The 16,050-nt window shown below is 37.1% G+C and overlaps 1 protein-coding gene across 2 annotated transcripts; it reads right to left on the bottom strand.

Moving 5' to 3' along the window:
• Positions 1–3,653: 3,653 nt before the first annotated feature.
• On the bottom strand, positions 3,654–11,669 carry LOC122089988 (U1 small nuclear ribonucleoprotein C-like). Of its 2 annotated transcripts, none has more exons than XM_042659790.1 (7): positions 11,515–11,669; positions 11,209–11,287; positions 11,053–11,114; positions 10,876–10,918; positions 8,137–8,178; positions 7,773–8,046; positions 3,654–4,158 (listed from the first exon to the last, which is right to left on the bottom strand). In XM_042659790.1, exons 3-7 carry the CDS (start codon positions 11,058–11,060, stop codon positions 3,827–3,829), a joined length of 699 nt encoding a protein of 232 aa, XP_042515724.1. In that variant the 5' UTR covers positions 11,061–11,114; positions 11,209–11,287; positions 11,515–11,669; the 3' UTR covers positions 3,654–3,826. The 2 variants fall into 2 exon arrangements, with proteins under 2 accessions (XP_042515724.1, XP_042515725.1); XM_042659791.1 differs by having other exon boundaries at positions 11,209–11,328; positions 11,515–11,655.
• Positions 11,670–16,050: the final 4,381 nt, after the last annotated feature.

The following is a 16,050-nucleotide window of genomic DNA, read 5'->3' as shown; positions in this document are numbered from 1 at the left end:
GCCAGAAACGTTTTTTCAGATGACTATCAAATGCAACCTATGTGTTATCAAACCTTTTTTTTTTTAATAAAAAAATACCAAAAATATATCTAGAATAGAAGTATGATCCCAAAACAAAATACCAAAAGTACTTCTGAAATAGAACATGGCCCAAGAAACAAGTGTAATCATGGTGATTGCCTGATTCTGCTGTTCTGCGTATTTTGACATTTTTGAGGAAAAAATAGAAAACCTTATTCATTGATTCTTTGAGCTAGTAAGTTAGCCAGTCGAGTTTAGCAACTGTGACTTGATAATATGGATGAAGGGAATGGCAGATAAATCTAGTCAAAGTGTATATATAGTAACTGGGGAGGGTGTTCACCGGTGTGCGGGCCATGGAGATTTAACCGTTCATAGAATTAGATAAGAACAATCTAGTGAACAAGGTTCTCATTCCTATAGATCTCGGAGAGGCAAGTGTAAGCAGTTTTACCTCTTACTTCATTTGAGAGGTGTTTTCAAGTTTTAAACTTATGATCACCATGTTGCAATAGTGCAACTTAACTATTGCGCAACAAGCTTGTCCCATAGATTTAGTTATCAATATTGGTATTAGTATCTATTCGATACCGATCAAATACCAATCTGAATTGGATAAGATTGATGCGGATTAATCACTTTTGCCCTTACTTTTCACAAAATAATATTTTTTTTTCTTTATGCTTTTACCCCAAAACTAATACTCATAATTGATTCGAATCAGTCAGGTATTGATCTTAGCTGATACCAATATGGTACAACCAATTCGATACTGATACTTGGAACCATAACTCGCTCTTTAATAACAAAGAAAATTAAGGCATTCAAGATGCCTAGGGACAAATTCTATCTGTAACATGTATGGTTACAAAAATTAGAATACATACCATTCACTAAGTAATATACTAAGGCAATGTCAGCCTCATGATCCTTGTGATCATTGTCTTCATTTTTTAATTTTTTTTTAACAAAAGAATCGGTTCACACTCATCTCACAAAATACGAGGGTCCCACACCTTTTTTCTCAATTTTTTTTTTTTTTAATATTCAACAAACACCCCCCCCTCCTTTTTTTGTTTCTTTTCCCTTAATAGTCGGGCATTATACAAAACCCTCTCCCATGCGTATTTGCTTTCTTTCTATGAATAAAATACTAAGCATTAACAAAACCAACATATATCTATAAAAAAAAAAAAAAAAAAAAAACCGTGAACCATTGGATCTGAATTATTGGGATCGTGAAAGTGGCTTCTAGCATTAATATACTAACCCCGTCTTATGGGTCCTCGCTTTTATGTTTGTTGAACTTTCACCTCTATAGGCATTAGCTTGGTTTAATTTTCTTCTACAGAGGGCGAACCTTCATAGTCCATGCAATGGTAAGATTGCTCTATTACGATTTAATGATTGTGGATGTGACTCAGAGACAAAGCTTCCACCTTCACAGTCCACGCAACGGTACAATTGCTCTATTACAATTTAATTGTTGTGGATTTGATTCAGAGGTAAAGCTTCCACCTTCACAATCCACGGAGCGGTAAGGTTGCTCTATTCCCTAAAGTCAAGATCTTATTAAGACCAACTAAAGGGTAATACGGTCTTTTGTTGTTTAAAATTAACAACATACTCGCACCGTCAATGCCAGGGGAGGAGGTAATTCGTTCAAAACCTTGGATCCATGTATAATTTCAATAAACTACAATGGAGGCGGCGTAATTTTCTCTCTCTCTCTCTCCTTTTTTTTTCTTTTTTTTTTTTTGGAACTTGGACCTCCTAGAATCTAGAGTGCAAAATTAAAGGAAGATTGCTTCACCCAAAAAAAAAAAATAGGAGAAGATGGTAAATCAGATTTCAACTTATGAAATTTGATTAAGTTTTCCTTCAATCATGGTGAAATGATGTTATGGTTGGACTCTAGGTTATTATTAAATCTCACTCCCTATTGTTGAAGGTTTTAAATATCCTTCACTAGTACCATTAATGGATCAAAATGGGTGGATGTAGAGATTCCCTCTTCACTATGGGTGAAGAAGGTCCATTTTAGACAAAGTTTCCTTTACCATGGAGTGGAGAACTTCTTCACTAGTGATGTGACCATGTGTTGAACATATAGGATTCCTCTCCATAGAGCCCATAGACCATAGAGTGATCTCATAGTTGGGGTGACCTCGAGACGTGTGCTCAGGACCTCCTAGCCGTGGGATCACTCTTTGGTCCATATGCTCTATGGAGAGGATCCGGATCCTGTGTTAGGATTCTTTGGTGATCATTACATTCTTACCCCTATTCAAAGTCGAAAGACTCGAAACTACTTTTCCTGGATGAGACATATAGATTCCCTCCACTCGTACGATGTAGAAAAACTCGATCTTTGTATTTCAGTACTAGTAATAATCTTGTCATGCAGTTTTTGCTAGACTTAGCTTTTAATGTTCCAATTAGAAATAGCTGTGATTATATATGAAGATGTAAGTTCTATTTCCTCTATCTATTGAATTTTTTTTTTTTTCTTGAGATAAAATATATATATATATACTAGTACTAGTATTATTGTTCCATATTTTAATGACCCCCCCCCCCCCCCAAACACACACTCATGGGGTCTTTTTTCCAATCATACCTCCATTTTAGTGTCAAAATTATCCTGACTCCATTTGGTTGCAAAGGAAATTAAAGGTACGGGAAGTACAAAGTTTTAAACCTAAAAATGAAACATTACTGATCATTATTAAACATGATTGTATAAATTATTTAAATTAATTATCGTATTTAGTAACATATGCTACACAACTTAACAGCGTTCCTTCTCCCAAATTTTATTTTCTTTCCAAATCCGAAGAATTTAGATGCAAAGTAAAGTGAATTGATACAGCCAAATATAGAGTGAGTTTTAGTTGGTAATATAATCATATAAGATAATGATTCAAAAATTTTCTTTCTTAGATTTGAAATTTTCACTTTCCTTAAGAAAGGGTTCACCACTGAACCCTACAAACCCATTTACACTGTTAATCCACTAGTGATTCACTAGAGAGTCCTTCTAAAAATATATTTATAACAGAAAATGAATTCTTTCACAAATGCAGGGAGAATCATCCATCAGTGGAGCCTTCCCAGGAAGATCACCATATAACAGAAAAATTAAATGCCCAAGCATATGGTATTATGCATCAAGTGTTTCTAATACTTTCTCAATCCAAAAAGGAAAAGAGGAGGGAAAAAAGAGTCTAGTCTGCATTCGAATTGCTTTCAGGCCCAGGAAGATAAAAAAAATTCTACATTCCCTTGGGTCACAATATAAGAATTCGGTCACAATATAAGAATTCGTCACTTATTTTGTACAACCCTGAGAACTAAAAAACTAATAGAAGAACAGATGCAAACCATACAGAGCCCCTGGCAACAGATAGGAGACCTCTTCTCACCCAAGGACATCATAAACAGCATTTAAGAAGAAAAAGGGGGAGAGGGGATGCAAAGATGAAGGCCAAGTAAAGCATATCAAGGGTGGCCAGAAATTCCTTCCTCACCCCTGCTCTCCAACTGCCAGAAAGGAAAGTTTACAGCAGTGATTTATGATCTTGAGCCTCCCAACCAAATCAAATCCCAATTCCCCAATAAAAAATCTAATATATCAAACAACACTCACAAAATTAATAAAATTTTTAAATTTGCAAATGTTATTAAAAAAAAAAAAACAACAACAAAGAATATTTGTTATTTTGTATGTACCCTGATTCATCGTTACAATTTAGTCCCTCTAAACATAAAGCAGAAGGAATGAAAAACATACATAACCATTTGACTAATGACTGGCCTCAGATGCTTGAGAGTAAGTAAATCCATCCTGTGAAGCAGTAGGGGCTGTTGAAGGAGCAGTAGTTCCACTGGGAGCTGTTCTCGGCAAATTGGAAGCAGCATTCATGTTGAAACTATCAAAACCTCCACTCGTTGGGGCTGTTGGATTGGCTTGATACATAGTTGGTGAAGTCATAGAAGGGGCACCATTAGTAGTGGGTGCCACCGTGCTCCCAGGTGCTGGGGGATTCGCCATTGGAGGCCTCGGCAGACCATTCATTTGCATCGGTAAGGAAGTTGAGCTAGGTGGCCCCATCATTGATGGAGGAGCTCCATAACCTGCCAAAGCCAATATGAGTAAAAATGTGATCCATCATTGTAACCCTGAAACAGGATGGGTGGACTAGTGTGTGCATATGACATTTGGAAGGACTTGAGTGTTAGAAAGGTCTAAATAACATCACCACATAAACATGGGAGACTAATGCCAGGGATGAATAAAAAGGGAAAAAAAAAAATGGCTCTGATTATACATATCAAGATACATGCAAGGAGGTTGTATCAGTAACTGCCAGTTGATGGTCCCAACTATGAGATCGAGACTGGCAAGTTGGCCAATTGGATAATCATAATATTGTCTTTCTGGCATAGAAAATAAATCTTCCATGTGCATTTCATTAAAAAAAAAAAAAAAAAAGAGTAATAAAATGAAAGTTCATTTTGTGCTATGCATACAGTTTCAACACAGACAAGAGAGTTCCTGTGTAAGCAGTCGCATGTGTTAAAAGAATTGAAGGAGTACTACCCCAAAAAAATTGATAACAGTTATTACAATTCTATAGAAGGTGAGGCAAACAGCAGAAGACAGATCCATGAGTTGGTAAAGAGGGGAGGGAGCAAGGATAGAAAGAATCTAGTCAAATCGTGTTCAGCACATGCATGGCCAGAAAGATCTCACATGCTCTTCACAACCATGAAATCGCGTTCAGCTCCAAAACAAATTAGGACATATAATTTTCAATGCGATTTTAGATATGACAGAGGATCTATTTGGACAAGGATGATGCTGTTAGTTGGGTGATAACGTTGTTCCTGGGTGCTGCTGCACAAAGTAATGAAAATTTATAGAAAAGGTTTAAGGGGACATGATCCTATCTGCTTGGAGTTGCTGCAAAAAAACTTCCTAACTGATCATTTGTAGGCTCCTCTAAAAGCCTGTTGAGTGGGAAAAAAAAAAAGGGAAAGCTTTAATCTCTAGTTTCCATGATCAGCACATGCATGGCCAGATCGTTCTAATAAGAGAAAAATTGCAACGCCACCCCCTGAACTTTGGTCTTTTTTCAATGCCACCCCATGTACTTTTCGAAATAACAAAGACACCCCCTATTAATTTAAAAAATGTCAAATCCATCCCTGCCGTTATCCATCCTGTTAAGTGATGGAATATCTGTTAGTTATTTTGTTAAATGCTCAAAACACCCCCCACTCAAGGTGAGTTGATCATTCTGCAAATCCCTCCCATTCTCTCTCGATCTAGGGTTAGGTTTTCCGTTCTCACCGCCGTCATAGTCTCTGGGAAGAAGAGTTTTCAGGTGTTGTGGCATTAAAGGTCAAATAGTCATCTTATTCGATGGATTGTTTTATCCATTAGGGAACATATATGGATTACCCAGATGGGTCCGACAATATGAAACCGCCAATTTCTTCACTTGCCTAACCACGGATTCCATCTCGGACAGAATAGTCTTGTCTTACGTAGATGCAATCAACTTCCCCTGCTCATGAGCACAACGATAGCACCCAACCAAATAAGGAAAAGGAGGCTCGGCAGAGGAGGATTGACCAGAAAGCCGATCGATGAGAACCCGTTCAATCAAATCCCTGGAAAGAAAAAGGGGTTTACCTTCGCTGAGAATTTCAGCTGCAGTCATCTCCAAATACACAATTCTAGAATCATCCTCCATAGAATCTACAAGAGACACTAAGAAAATCTTCCGAAGGATGATATCTTCTCTCTCTACTATTGACCTAGGAGCCTTCTGTGTTGCCATTGCATACAAAACCAATCGAAGATATAAAATATGAAGAACGAAATAGGAGGAAAAAATCTGGACAACAAAAGTGATGGGTTTTTAGAAACCTTTGAAATCCATTTTTTGTCAAATAAAACTTATGGTTTTACTAGAGACATCCCATGGAAGGACATGAGGTGATAATAAGAAGAAGAAGAAGATAGAAGGCTAAGAGAGATTAAAAATTAAATCGGACTACGAAACCGATAGGGATTGAAGAGAGAGGGAAAAGACGAATGGAAGAAACTCCCATGGCGAAAAGAAATTGAAAGCTGAAGAAGATTATGCAGAGATGTAATACCACCTAATGATAAGGATAACTCTTCAAATGCTCCCACAGCCATAGCACCTGAAAACGGCCACACCACCTGAAAACTCTTCTTCCTGGAGACTACAACGGCAGTGAGAACGGAAAACCTAACCCTAGATTGAGAGAGAACTGCAGAGAGGGGTTGGGATTTGGAGAGGGTAAGATGGTCAACTCACTTTGAGTGGGGGTGTTTTGGGCATTTAACAAAATAACTAACAACTATTCCATCACTTAACAGGGATGGCTAACGGCAGAGATGGATTTGACATTTTTTAAATTAATAGGGGGTGTCTTTGTTATTTCGAAAAGTACAAGGGGTGGCATTGAATAAAGACCAAAGTTCAAGTGGTGGCGTTGCAATTTTCTCTTCTAAAAATCTTTGCAAATCTTCTCTTCTTTTTCATCCGATCGACAACTAGGAAAATGTTGATCACCACTTCATGTTACGATCTTTACAAAAAAATAAAAATAATTCTGATTTTCTCTCTACGACTGCATTAAAAAGTATGTATTCCCTACAAACTGTTTTAATTTATGCTATACCTGTATTGCTTACATAGTTTGTACTGATGCATGATGCATCCCAAGGCAAAATAACTTGTTAGAATTTTCCAATGTCAGGTAGGACTAGAAGCATGAGCTGAAAAATCACTTTTTTGCTACTAAGTAAATCAGAGGTGACAGACCTAAATGTTTTTTTTCGTATTTCTTCATTTCATAGCTGTAGTTAGAGATGGGTGACCTACTTTTACCATTCATGCCACATGACTTTCTTTGCTGTCCAAGACAAAAATTGTTGCACCACATTTAAATTAGAGTTTTTCATCAAGATTAGACAACTGAAAGCTTAAAGAAAATCTTTCAAGATCCATGGAGCATGTAGCCCTTGCAAACTATGGAACCAAAAGAAAGCCTCAGAGAGAAAAGGTTGAGACACTTTTGGGTCCCAACAATCATAAGGAGTACAACTATGAGTATTAAGCAACTAGCAAATGCAACTCATACATAAGTACTACGAAAATAGGTTCCCCTTCAGTGAGACTGAGACTGTTCCCCACATTGGAATGAGAAAATATATTTGTCAGGGCACCAAACCAAGCAATGGAAACAGGAAGTTCCTGAATGGTAACAAGTCCTTGCAATGACACCCAAAAAAAGAATGCCCAAAATTCTTCCATTCATTCAACCCTGGGTACTTAACCAATTGAATATTTTCAGAATTTTCCATGTGTCTACCCTTCACTTACTTTCAACTCGACCAAGTAATGGCCCTAAAATTGAAAAGTGGAAGCAAGAATTTCTTGCTTCCACCTGCCTAATCTTAATGTGGAACAGAGGCGGGTACATACATCCTAATGACAGAAAGTTGTGTGCATGTTTGCCATGCATATCAAGGGAAAAGATGAGCTAAACACTGTTTGTATGGACCAACAACAAAAATGGTAGCACGAAATCTGGGTATCCACAGCCGTATAGATAAGTATAATTGTAGCCTGCTTATGTTGCAGAGCAAAGAAGTAGCAAATAGAACTCTGGATAACAAGAACAACAAAAACCAATCTATAATTCACCTGGGGCACCAGAAATAGGCCTTGGCAAAACAGGAGGTCTGATCCCTGGGACCAATGGTGCATTCGGAGGTGCAGTTCCTGTCATCGGCATAACAGGCGTTGGTAGAATTGGGAGCCGGGGCCTAGGACCTTGAAAAGAAGCAAGATGTTGGTTGTATGCTGCACCAACTTGCTGGTATGCCGCAGTCTGCCCAAGATGCTCCTTGACTCTCTGATCAATCAAACTTTGCGTTTGTTGCTCTTCAAATTGCTGATAATAGGAACGCACATTTGCCTGAAGTGATAAAGAAATCATCATAACAGCAATGGCAAGAGATCAAGTGCATGAGAAACAAATGGGCTATTTTTAGGCTAAACTAAATACCTTATGCTTGTAGCCTGCATTGTGCTGCTTTCTAACAGAAGGCTGATAGTACCAGGGAAAAGAAGAAAAGAAATGGAAAGGTAAGTTGTCGAATAGGAACATTGTTTCAAATCCTCAGAAAGATTAATATAAGAAGGTTAAAGACGACTGCCTCCACAACAGAAGATCATATGCACCAACCAGAAAGAAAAGCATTAAAGAAAAAATAACTGTTCCAGACGAGGAAATAGAAAAGTAACTTAAGGTGGAACTTTTAGTTTTCAAATCTGAAGTTTACTACTTCAGTCCTACAGTGTAGCGTTTGTCTTTCACCCTCCATCTGATGGTCAGGACTAACCACTTAACTCTTTGCACAAGTCATGGATGAGTAGCTAAGACGTATACGATATAACAGATTCAGTTCCATTACAGACGATATGAGTATTGACGAGAAGATAAATGAGTAAATGCCAAGTTATACTGATAGAGGAATGCTTTACAATTATAACTTTCAAGACAAAGTTGCCTGATATTGATGAATGCAATTTAGATCCAGTTTTGCTACATCGTATCAGAGCTGTAACCAGAACTCGCTTTCTCTTTGATATCTGTTTTGAGATTCTTCTTAGGATTTTTCTGGTTTGTGGCGTACAGCCACCTATGCTGCCATTTTCTCTTTGTGAAATTGATGCAGTTAGGTGTGGGAAATTTTGGGAGTAATTGGGAGATTTTTGTTTCCTTAATTATCAGCATAGTATTGTAGAAACGCAACCCTAAAACGATGCAGAAGATAATGGAAAAACAAAACAAACAATGCACACGGATTTTACGACGTTCGGCAAGGTTGCCTACGTCCCCGGTGAGATGAGATCCTGCTTCATTATCAATGGAGAATAGGGTTACAGCGCTCGTCCTCACACCTCTCAGTATTGCTTGCATTACAGAGAAAGAAACCCTCGTTACAAATATATAGCGAAAAAAAAACCCGTCGTCCTGCCTGTTTAAGCGTTGCACCAGTACTCTCTGGATTAAACTGCGACGGAATACAAGACATCATACACCAACAAGGGTGTGGTAAGTTTAGTAGGAGATTTTATTTCAGTTGCTATTTAGGGTGGTTTCCAATTTATTTAGCTTCCATTTTGACATTGTTTGCTTGCCTTTATATTGATGTAACCCAATGAAGAATTCAGAATTTTGGAGAATTAGAACTTGAGAGGAATATTAAAAGTGTTCCATGAGGGGGACTTCTTCTACATTATTATTTTCTTTATTATTTTCTGTTTTATATAATGGTGTACTGCTTACGGTAGAGCACTATTCCATTCTACCGCGAACTCCTATTTGCCTCTCACGATTCTCTCTCCATTCTCTGCTTTCTTCTACTTTCTCTTTTCTCTCCTCTCTCCTCTGCTTAACAGGCACTGGTTTCAGTTGCTGTTTTCCTACAAAGATGAATGTTGGAAAATAAAAAAACAATACATACATAGATTGAAAGAAACTAATTGAGGACATCAATTGATGATTGGCAAGACTAAGAAGGATAGAATCAAAAGCATACATGTTTGAGGAAACCTTATGGAATTAACAAATAATTCATTTGAGATGGTTCATACATGTGCAATGAAAATCATGAATGCACTGGTGAAAATGAGTGATGTGGAGTAAATTCAAGGTGTAAAAGGACATGAGGAAGACAAAAGATGACCTCAGTTGAAGTGATGCGCAGACATATGACTACTAGTTGATGACGGATATGGCCCTAACTGAGAGGAAGGGTATTACAAGATTCATGCACCCAGCCCCAAATCGTGATTTATTTATCCATCAGATGGGTTGAATGCTTTAGTGACAACAAAATTGAATTATAGAAATACACAAGGGACAAGCTCCAATAAAAGAAACCAATTAATAAGAGATGAAGGAAACAAGTCAACCCAAGCTAGGCCTGTCTACGAAGCATGTCTCCCACGATGAAAATTGCATTTCCATCTTCAAGTTAAAGGTTATAACCATTTCTGAGATTGAGCATAATGATCCCACAAGTGGATCTTAGGCATTCAAATAAAAATTGAACTGTTCCTATGCCACTTCATAAGAAGACTAGATAACAGCACTGCAAAATCCTTAGAAGAACCACATCAAAGTTCAGAGCAATAGTAAACATGAATTGCAAACCTGGTTTCACTGTGAAAGTGGAAGGCCACAAAAGCCTAAAGCACTTCAAATATTTATGCGACGTTAATCCAGTTCACAGCTACTAGCTTGCATTATTATTTCAAATGGCAAACCAAGAGAAAAATCTTATTGGCCATGAAGGAACTAAGAGTCGTACAACTTCTTTTCCTCTTCCTCTTTAACTTCAGTTGTAGAGCTATTCTATAAGAAACCCACTGGAATAGGCTCACATTCTAGGACGGATCATATTGATCATAAAGCAGGTTCACGAGAAAACCAATATTTTGTTGTTCAATCATTTCAGTTAATAATCATTGTCACCATGACCAGCCAAATATATATTCCCAAATATTGGGATCACGCTGCAATAAACAAAATCAAAATAAATGGGACCATAACAAAAAAACAGACCCTGTCATTCCAGCAGGCCATTTCCATTGTCGATTCCACAATACATACCAACCATTCAGGATCATTTTCTTTTTTCTAACAGCATTCAGGATCATTTTGCACCAAACAAATTTTCAAAATAAATGGCACCATAAGAAAATGGAGAAAAGTAATAGAATGCTAGTAACTCACAGAATCGTGTGTTAGGTAGGTGTCACAATAATCGCAGTAATACCTGCAAATTCATGGAAATTATATTAAAAAATAAAATAAAATAAACCCAAAGAGTTTACTGAGCAGAAGGAAAATTAACTATAACTAAAAGGGAAAAAAAAAAATCTAAACATTAAAACAAAGAGAATCATGTACCGAGGCATGGTGAGCGGCCAGAGTCAGGAACCCCCAATAAATTGATTATAAACCTCCAAGACCTACACATTTCAAAACCCAACGGTGATCTGAATCACTGTCAATCCAAAAACAAAAGGGAGAGAACAAAAGAAAATGGAGATGGGCAATGTATACCAGAAAATAGATCACCACAGCTATAATGCAAAGCCACTGAGTAGACCGTTAACCCTCAATCCAAACACCTTAACCACTCCTTGAACAAATCAAGATAAATAGCAAGCTGATCAATAGGGTCTAGAACCGTTCTCCATAAATGCAAGAAATATGAAGTTAGAATACGATAACAATCAGTGAAAAACCCTAGGTTGGATCACAACATAAGCAGGAGAAACCCAAGCTAAAGTTTCACAAGCCCTAGATAAGCAGACTAGCAGAAACACTAAAGGCCTCAAAGGTTCAAAGTTGGAAGTGTTTAGTTACCAGTAGTGTTGGTGAGGAGGTTTGCAGGGTTGGCGCCCTGGCTGTGTCGCGCGTCGCGATTCTTTGGCCTCCGTCTCCGACTAGACACGCCGTTAAGTCCGGGCAACTTAGGAGGGCATTCGAAATATTTTTGCTCTACGCAGGGTTTAAGTTCACGGAATCGGTCTCCGGATCAGGACAGGACCGATCCCGATTCGGATCGGTTTGTATCAATCCAATCTAATTTGATCGTTTCTGGCTGATCTAATCCGATTCCTCAAACCATGGCTTTATCTGAATATAAGGTTTGTATACAAAGTATCTAGAACCAAGGAATGGAAATGACATTGTTTTACGTGGAATTAATAGGGTCTACAGGACTGGGGTTTGGATAAAATCAAAAGAATCCTTAGAGATAGTGTTGTGAACACAACATACAAGCTAATAGGTTACATGACAAGAACCATGATAATAATAAAAAACATGAGGGGGTTTGGAAACCAAATCCCAATGCTTTTCAAGAATAATGGCCGACTACATGCATAGACCACACTCTCCAAGAACACCTCCATCGAGTCTTCTAACAAGGCTCTTCGTGATGTCAACTCTGGTGAAAATTCTGATGTTCGTGCCATATAGCATGGTGCCCAATGAGATCCCAGGGGTGAAATCTGAAAGGGCAAAACATGTGACAATGGTCCAGATAGAAAACGTTGCTTGAAAGTGTTTCTCTGTTGAAAGCGAAATCATGTTGCTTGGAGAGACAATTAGATTATCAAATCTAGTGCTGTCAACATGTGAGTCTATCGACGAACAGAGCAATTCTTCAAATCTATAATAAATGCCAAGGAGAAAATGCAAACCAGTATTTCTTTTTTAAGTGTGATTAGATTCAGTTTTTTTTTTAAGTATGAAAATTTCACTTCCCTTCCCTATAATTCCCATTGCAACTAAACATAGACTTAATATTCCTTTCTTTGAACATTTTTTTTTTGGAAAACGTAATGACACTCAATGGGGCTTTTTTTGGGTATTAACTCTTACCCAGCCCTCTCATCAAGATCCATCACAGGCCGACCCAGTAGGGGCCGCACTGTCCAGACTTGACCAGCCCAGTTTTACTATGTGTTTTGGGCCCACATGCCCAGTTTTGGCCAAAGCCCATGAATTTTTGGTTTCTTAAAGCTTATGGGTTTGGATTTTATAACTAGTGGGTTTGGTGGCTGTTTAAACAAAATCATACTGGGTACGTTAGACTTACGCTTAGGTTTTGTCCCCTTAATTGATGTGGGCCTTGTGGATATTGTTTTATACAAAATATGTCGAGACTACTATGTGCTTAAGCTTGGGCTTTACTGGCTTTACAATTTGAATTAAAATTTTGGTTTTATATCTAAAGCCCAATACACTTGGTCATAAAGCCCACATTTTAATTTTATTTAAGGGTCCAATTTCTGTTATATGTGCAACACCTAGTCACCGTTTGATAATGTTTATGACCAAGTGTCTTGGGCTTTAGATATAAAACCAAAATTTTAATTCAAATAGTAAAGCCAGTAAAGCCCAAGCTTAAGCACATAGTAGACTTGACATATTTTGTTTAAAATAATATCCGTAAAGAAATGACTTTTCACGTTTTTGAAAATAAAAATGGATTTTTTTGATGTTTAATAAATTTTATTTCTCGAAATGTTTTTTGCAGACATAATGTTACTTAAAAACCCAATAGTATCATCGGATGCCTAAAAGGGAGAGAGGGTTCAGTTGTTTCTTTTTAGGTTTAAATAGTTGAGAGATTTATTGGGTACAAATTTTTTTTTTCCCCTCTCAAATTCATTTTTAGAAACTATAAAACAAGTTCAACTTGTTTCGTCAAAGTCGTGTCCAGAGTTATAAATAGACATAAATTTTGATTTAAACGGGTGAAACGAAACAACTTTATCAAACGTTTTTTAAGCTGTTTCTCTATTTCTAGGAATAAGAAAATGTAAAAACGGCATAAATGGAACGTTGTCAAAGGGTACCCTAATTTATGTTACTAGTCTTTGATCCCATTATCATATTTTGTAGTTACGTATGAGAATATGAATTTAAAATACATATTCATTATTAAGGCTTTATTATTCTTTTTACCAATTAATTATTCTGCACCGAGCTCCCTGTCAACTATTAGACTCATTGATTTAAAGAGTCTCTTTTGCTTTGATCATTTTATGGGTTTATTTGTATTGGATATTAAAATTGTATGTTTATAAGAATGAGTTCTAGGAGCACGCTTGGTCCAACAGTAAGGCATGAATGTTGCATTGTTGCCATTTGGTGGTTAAGCGGTCGAAACAGCTAGGTAATGTTATGTAGTTCTCATCCCTTGGACCTTGTATGTGCGGGAGCCTTGTGCACCGAGTATGCCTTTTTTTAGAAATAAGAAATTCTAACAGCCATAGAGGAGAAACTTTGGTAGATGATTTGGAACATTGAAATACATTCGTTATTTAAGCTCTCTCTGGTATGATTTCTATTTGTATTTATTAACTGATTTTTAGAAATTATTCATGACAATAAATTATGGACCACTAATAGTATTCATTTGGTTACTATACACTTGTAAAAATAGAAATAAGTCAAATAAGTACAAATAGAAATCAAACCAAAGAGAGACTTAGAGTTTTATTTGATAAATTAATTTATGGGTAGGGGATTCCTGCCAGGTTGTGTGGCCCCTGTATCAATGCAGGGACTAATGATAATGTGCAAGGGCATCAATAGTGGTGGGATTTTAGCAATTCACAGAAGTGCATGCGTCATTTCTCCTAAGTGCCACGTAGCCCATCGAGCCCAAGGACCAAAGAGTGATCCTAGGGATGGGGTGACCTAGGGACGTGTGCCCAGGTCCTCCCAGCCCTAGGATCACTCTTTGTCCTTAGGCTCTATGGAGAGGAACCATATCCCATGTAGCCTAGCAATAATCATTTTTCCTCTATTTATTCATTTAGTATTTATTATTTTTGGCAAATGAAGATACTTTTTTTTTTCTTTTTTTGTATAAAAAAAAGTGAAACTCAAATTGCGCTACTCATACATTCTTTTATATCTTCATTTTTTATTTGAAAATACAAAAGGGGGTGGGAGAGAAAATTATAATACTCATATTTGCTAATTGACTTTCTTTAAACCCACTAGATATAAGAAAATAAGAAATTAGAAGAATAAGAAACTATCTACCAAGGAATTAATCAGATTTATTATAATATGATGCGTGAGAAATACAATGTCAATGACCTTATTACAATCTTATAGTTTAGAATGAATTATATCATCAAATTTAAGCACCACTGGGTTTTTATTCTAACCCCATCCTACATTCACTTTTTGATAATTTCATTGACACCACAAGCCTCCCCCCATCCCAAGAAAAAGTATAATTAGGTTTGGTTATATTTTTATTGTTGTGATAATCTTTATTTAGGGTTTTTTGGGAAGCACATTTTCAAAATGCATGTATTAACATTTCTGTCTTGACCATTAGAAATACATATGGTTTGCAATTTTCAAACACAAACTAAGTTCTATTGTCCAAAGGATAAGGATGAAAACTTAAAACGACTCAGTTTCTTGTCACCGGAGATGAAGAGAAAATCTAATCAACCATTAGATTTGACCTTCAGAGTAGATTGGGGAAAAACATTTTTTACTTCATACAATAGGGGATGGAAGTTGGTGTTGCCACTCATCTTTCGTAGAATCCAATCACATGATCAAATCACAAATGGTGATGGGTGAATGAATCCTTAAGGGGGTGTTTGGTTCGGTAAATCTTTAAGATGACATTCTTTAGAATGATAATTCTTAATTTTTGGAGCTGTTTGGTTCCACTAGATTGACCCTCATAAGTGAGCACCCTACTTCCCATGAATGACCATATTACAAAAGTATGTGTTCCAAATATGAGTTTACCTCAACACTTAAACTCAAATTTGAGCAACCTTTTTACCACCTAATAGAAAATGAGAAAGCGGAAAGAAGTTCTCTACGTAAGCCAATATCTCAACCCGCGAGAAACATGTATTAGCCTCAAGGTAGGGGTGTTAATTCCTAAACCGAACTGGTAAAATCGGCCGGACCAAACCGATAACAACACGGACCAAACCGAACCGAAGCCTTATTGGTTAGGTTTGGTTCGGAGTATTGCAACTCCAAAACCAAACCGAATCGCACCGAAAATCGGATGAACCCGAAACCAAACCGAAATCGGCTCAAAACCCGGACCAAAACTGAAACCAAACCGATAAAAAACCGAAACACTTCAAAATTCATTAAAAAAAATCAAAATTTGCATAGTTTTGTATACATTTGTATGGAAAGTCGAATCCAAACTAGACCAAAAACCAAAACCAACCCGGTTACAAATCGATTTAAGAAACTGAAGACAAATCGAAACCAAACCGCATCGAAACCAAAACCAAACCGAAATTGGAATTTTCTTATTGGTTCGATCTCGGTTTCAGCTTTCCCACACCGAAACCGACTCAATCCAGACAGAAACCGAGCCAGACCGAT

This window comes from Macadamia integrifolia, chromosome 9 (genome assembly GCF_013358625.1).
Source record: "Macadamia integrifolia cultivar HAES 741 chromosome 9, SCU_Mint_v3, whole genome shotgun sequence".
Classification (NCBI taxonomy): Eukaryota; Viridiplantae; Streptophyta; class Magnoliopsida; order Proteales; family Proteaceae; genus Macadamia; species Macadamia integrifolia.
Note: the sequence above shows the minus strand (reverse complement) of the source record. Positions and strands in the feature narration are given on the sequence as shown.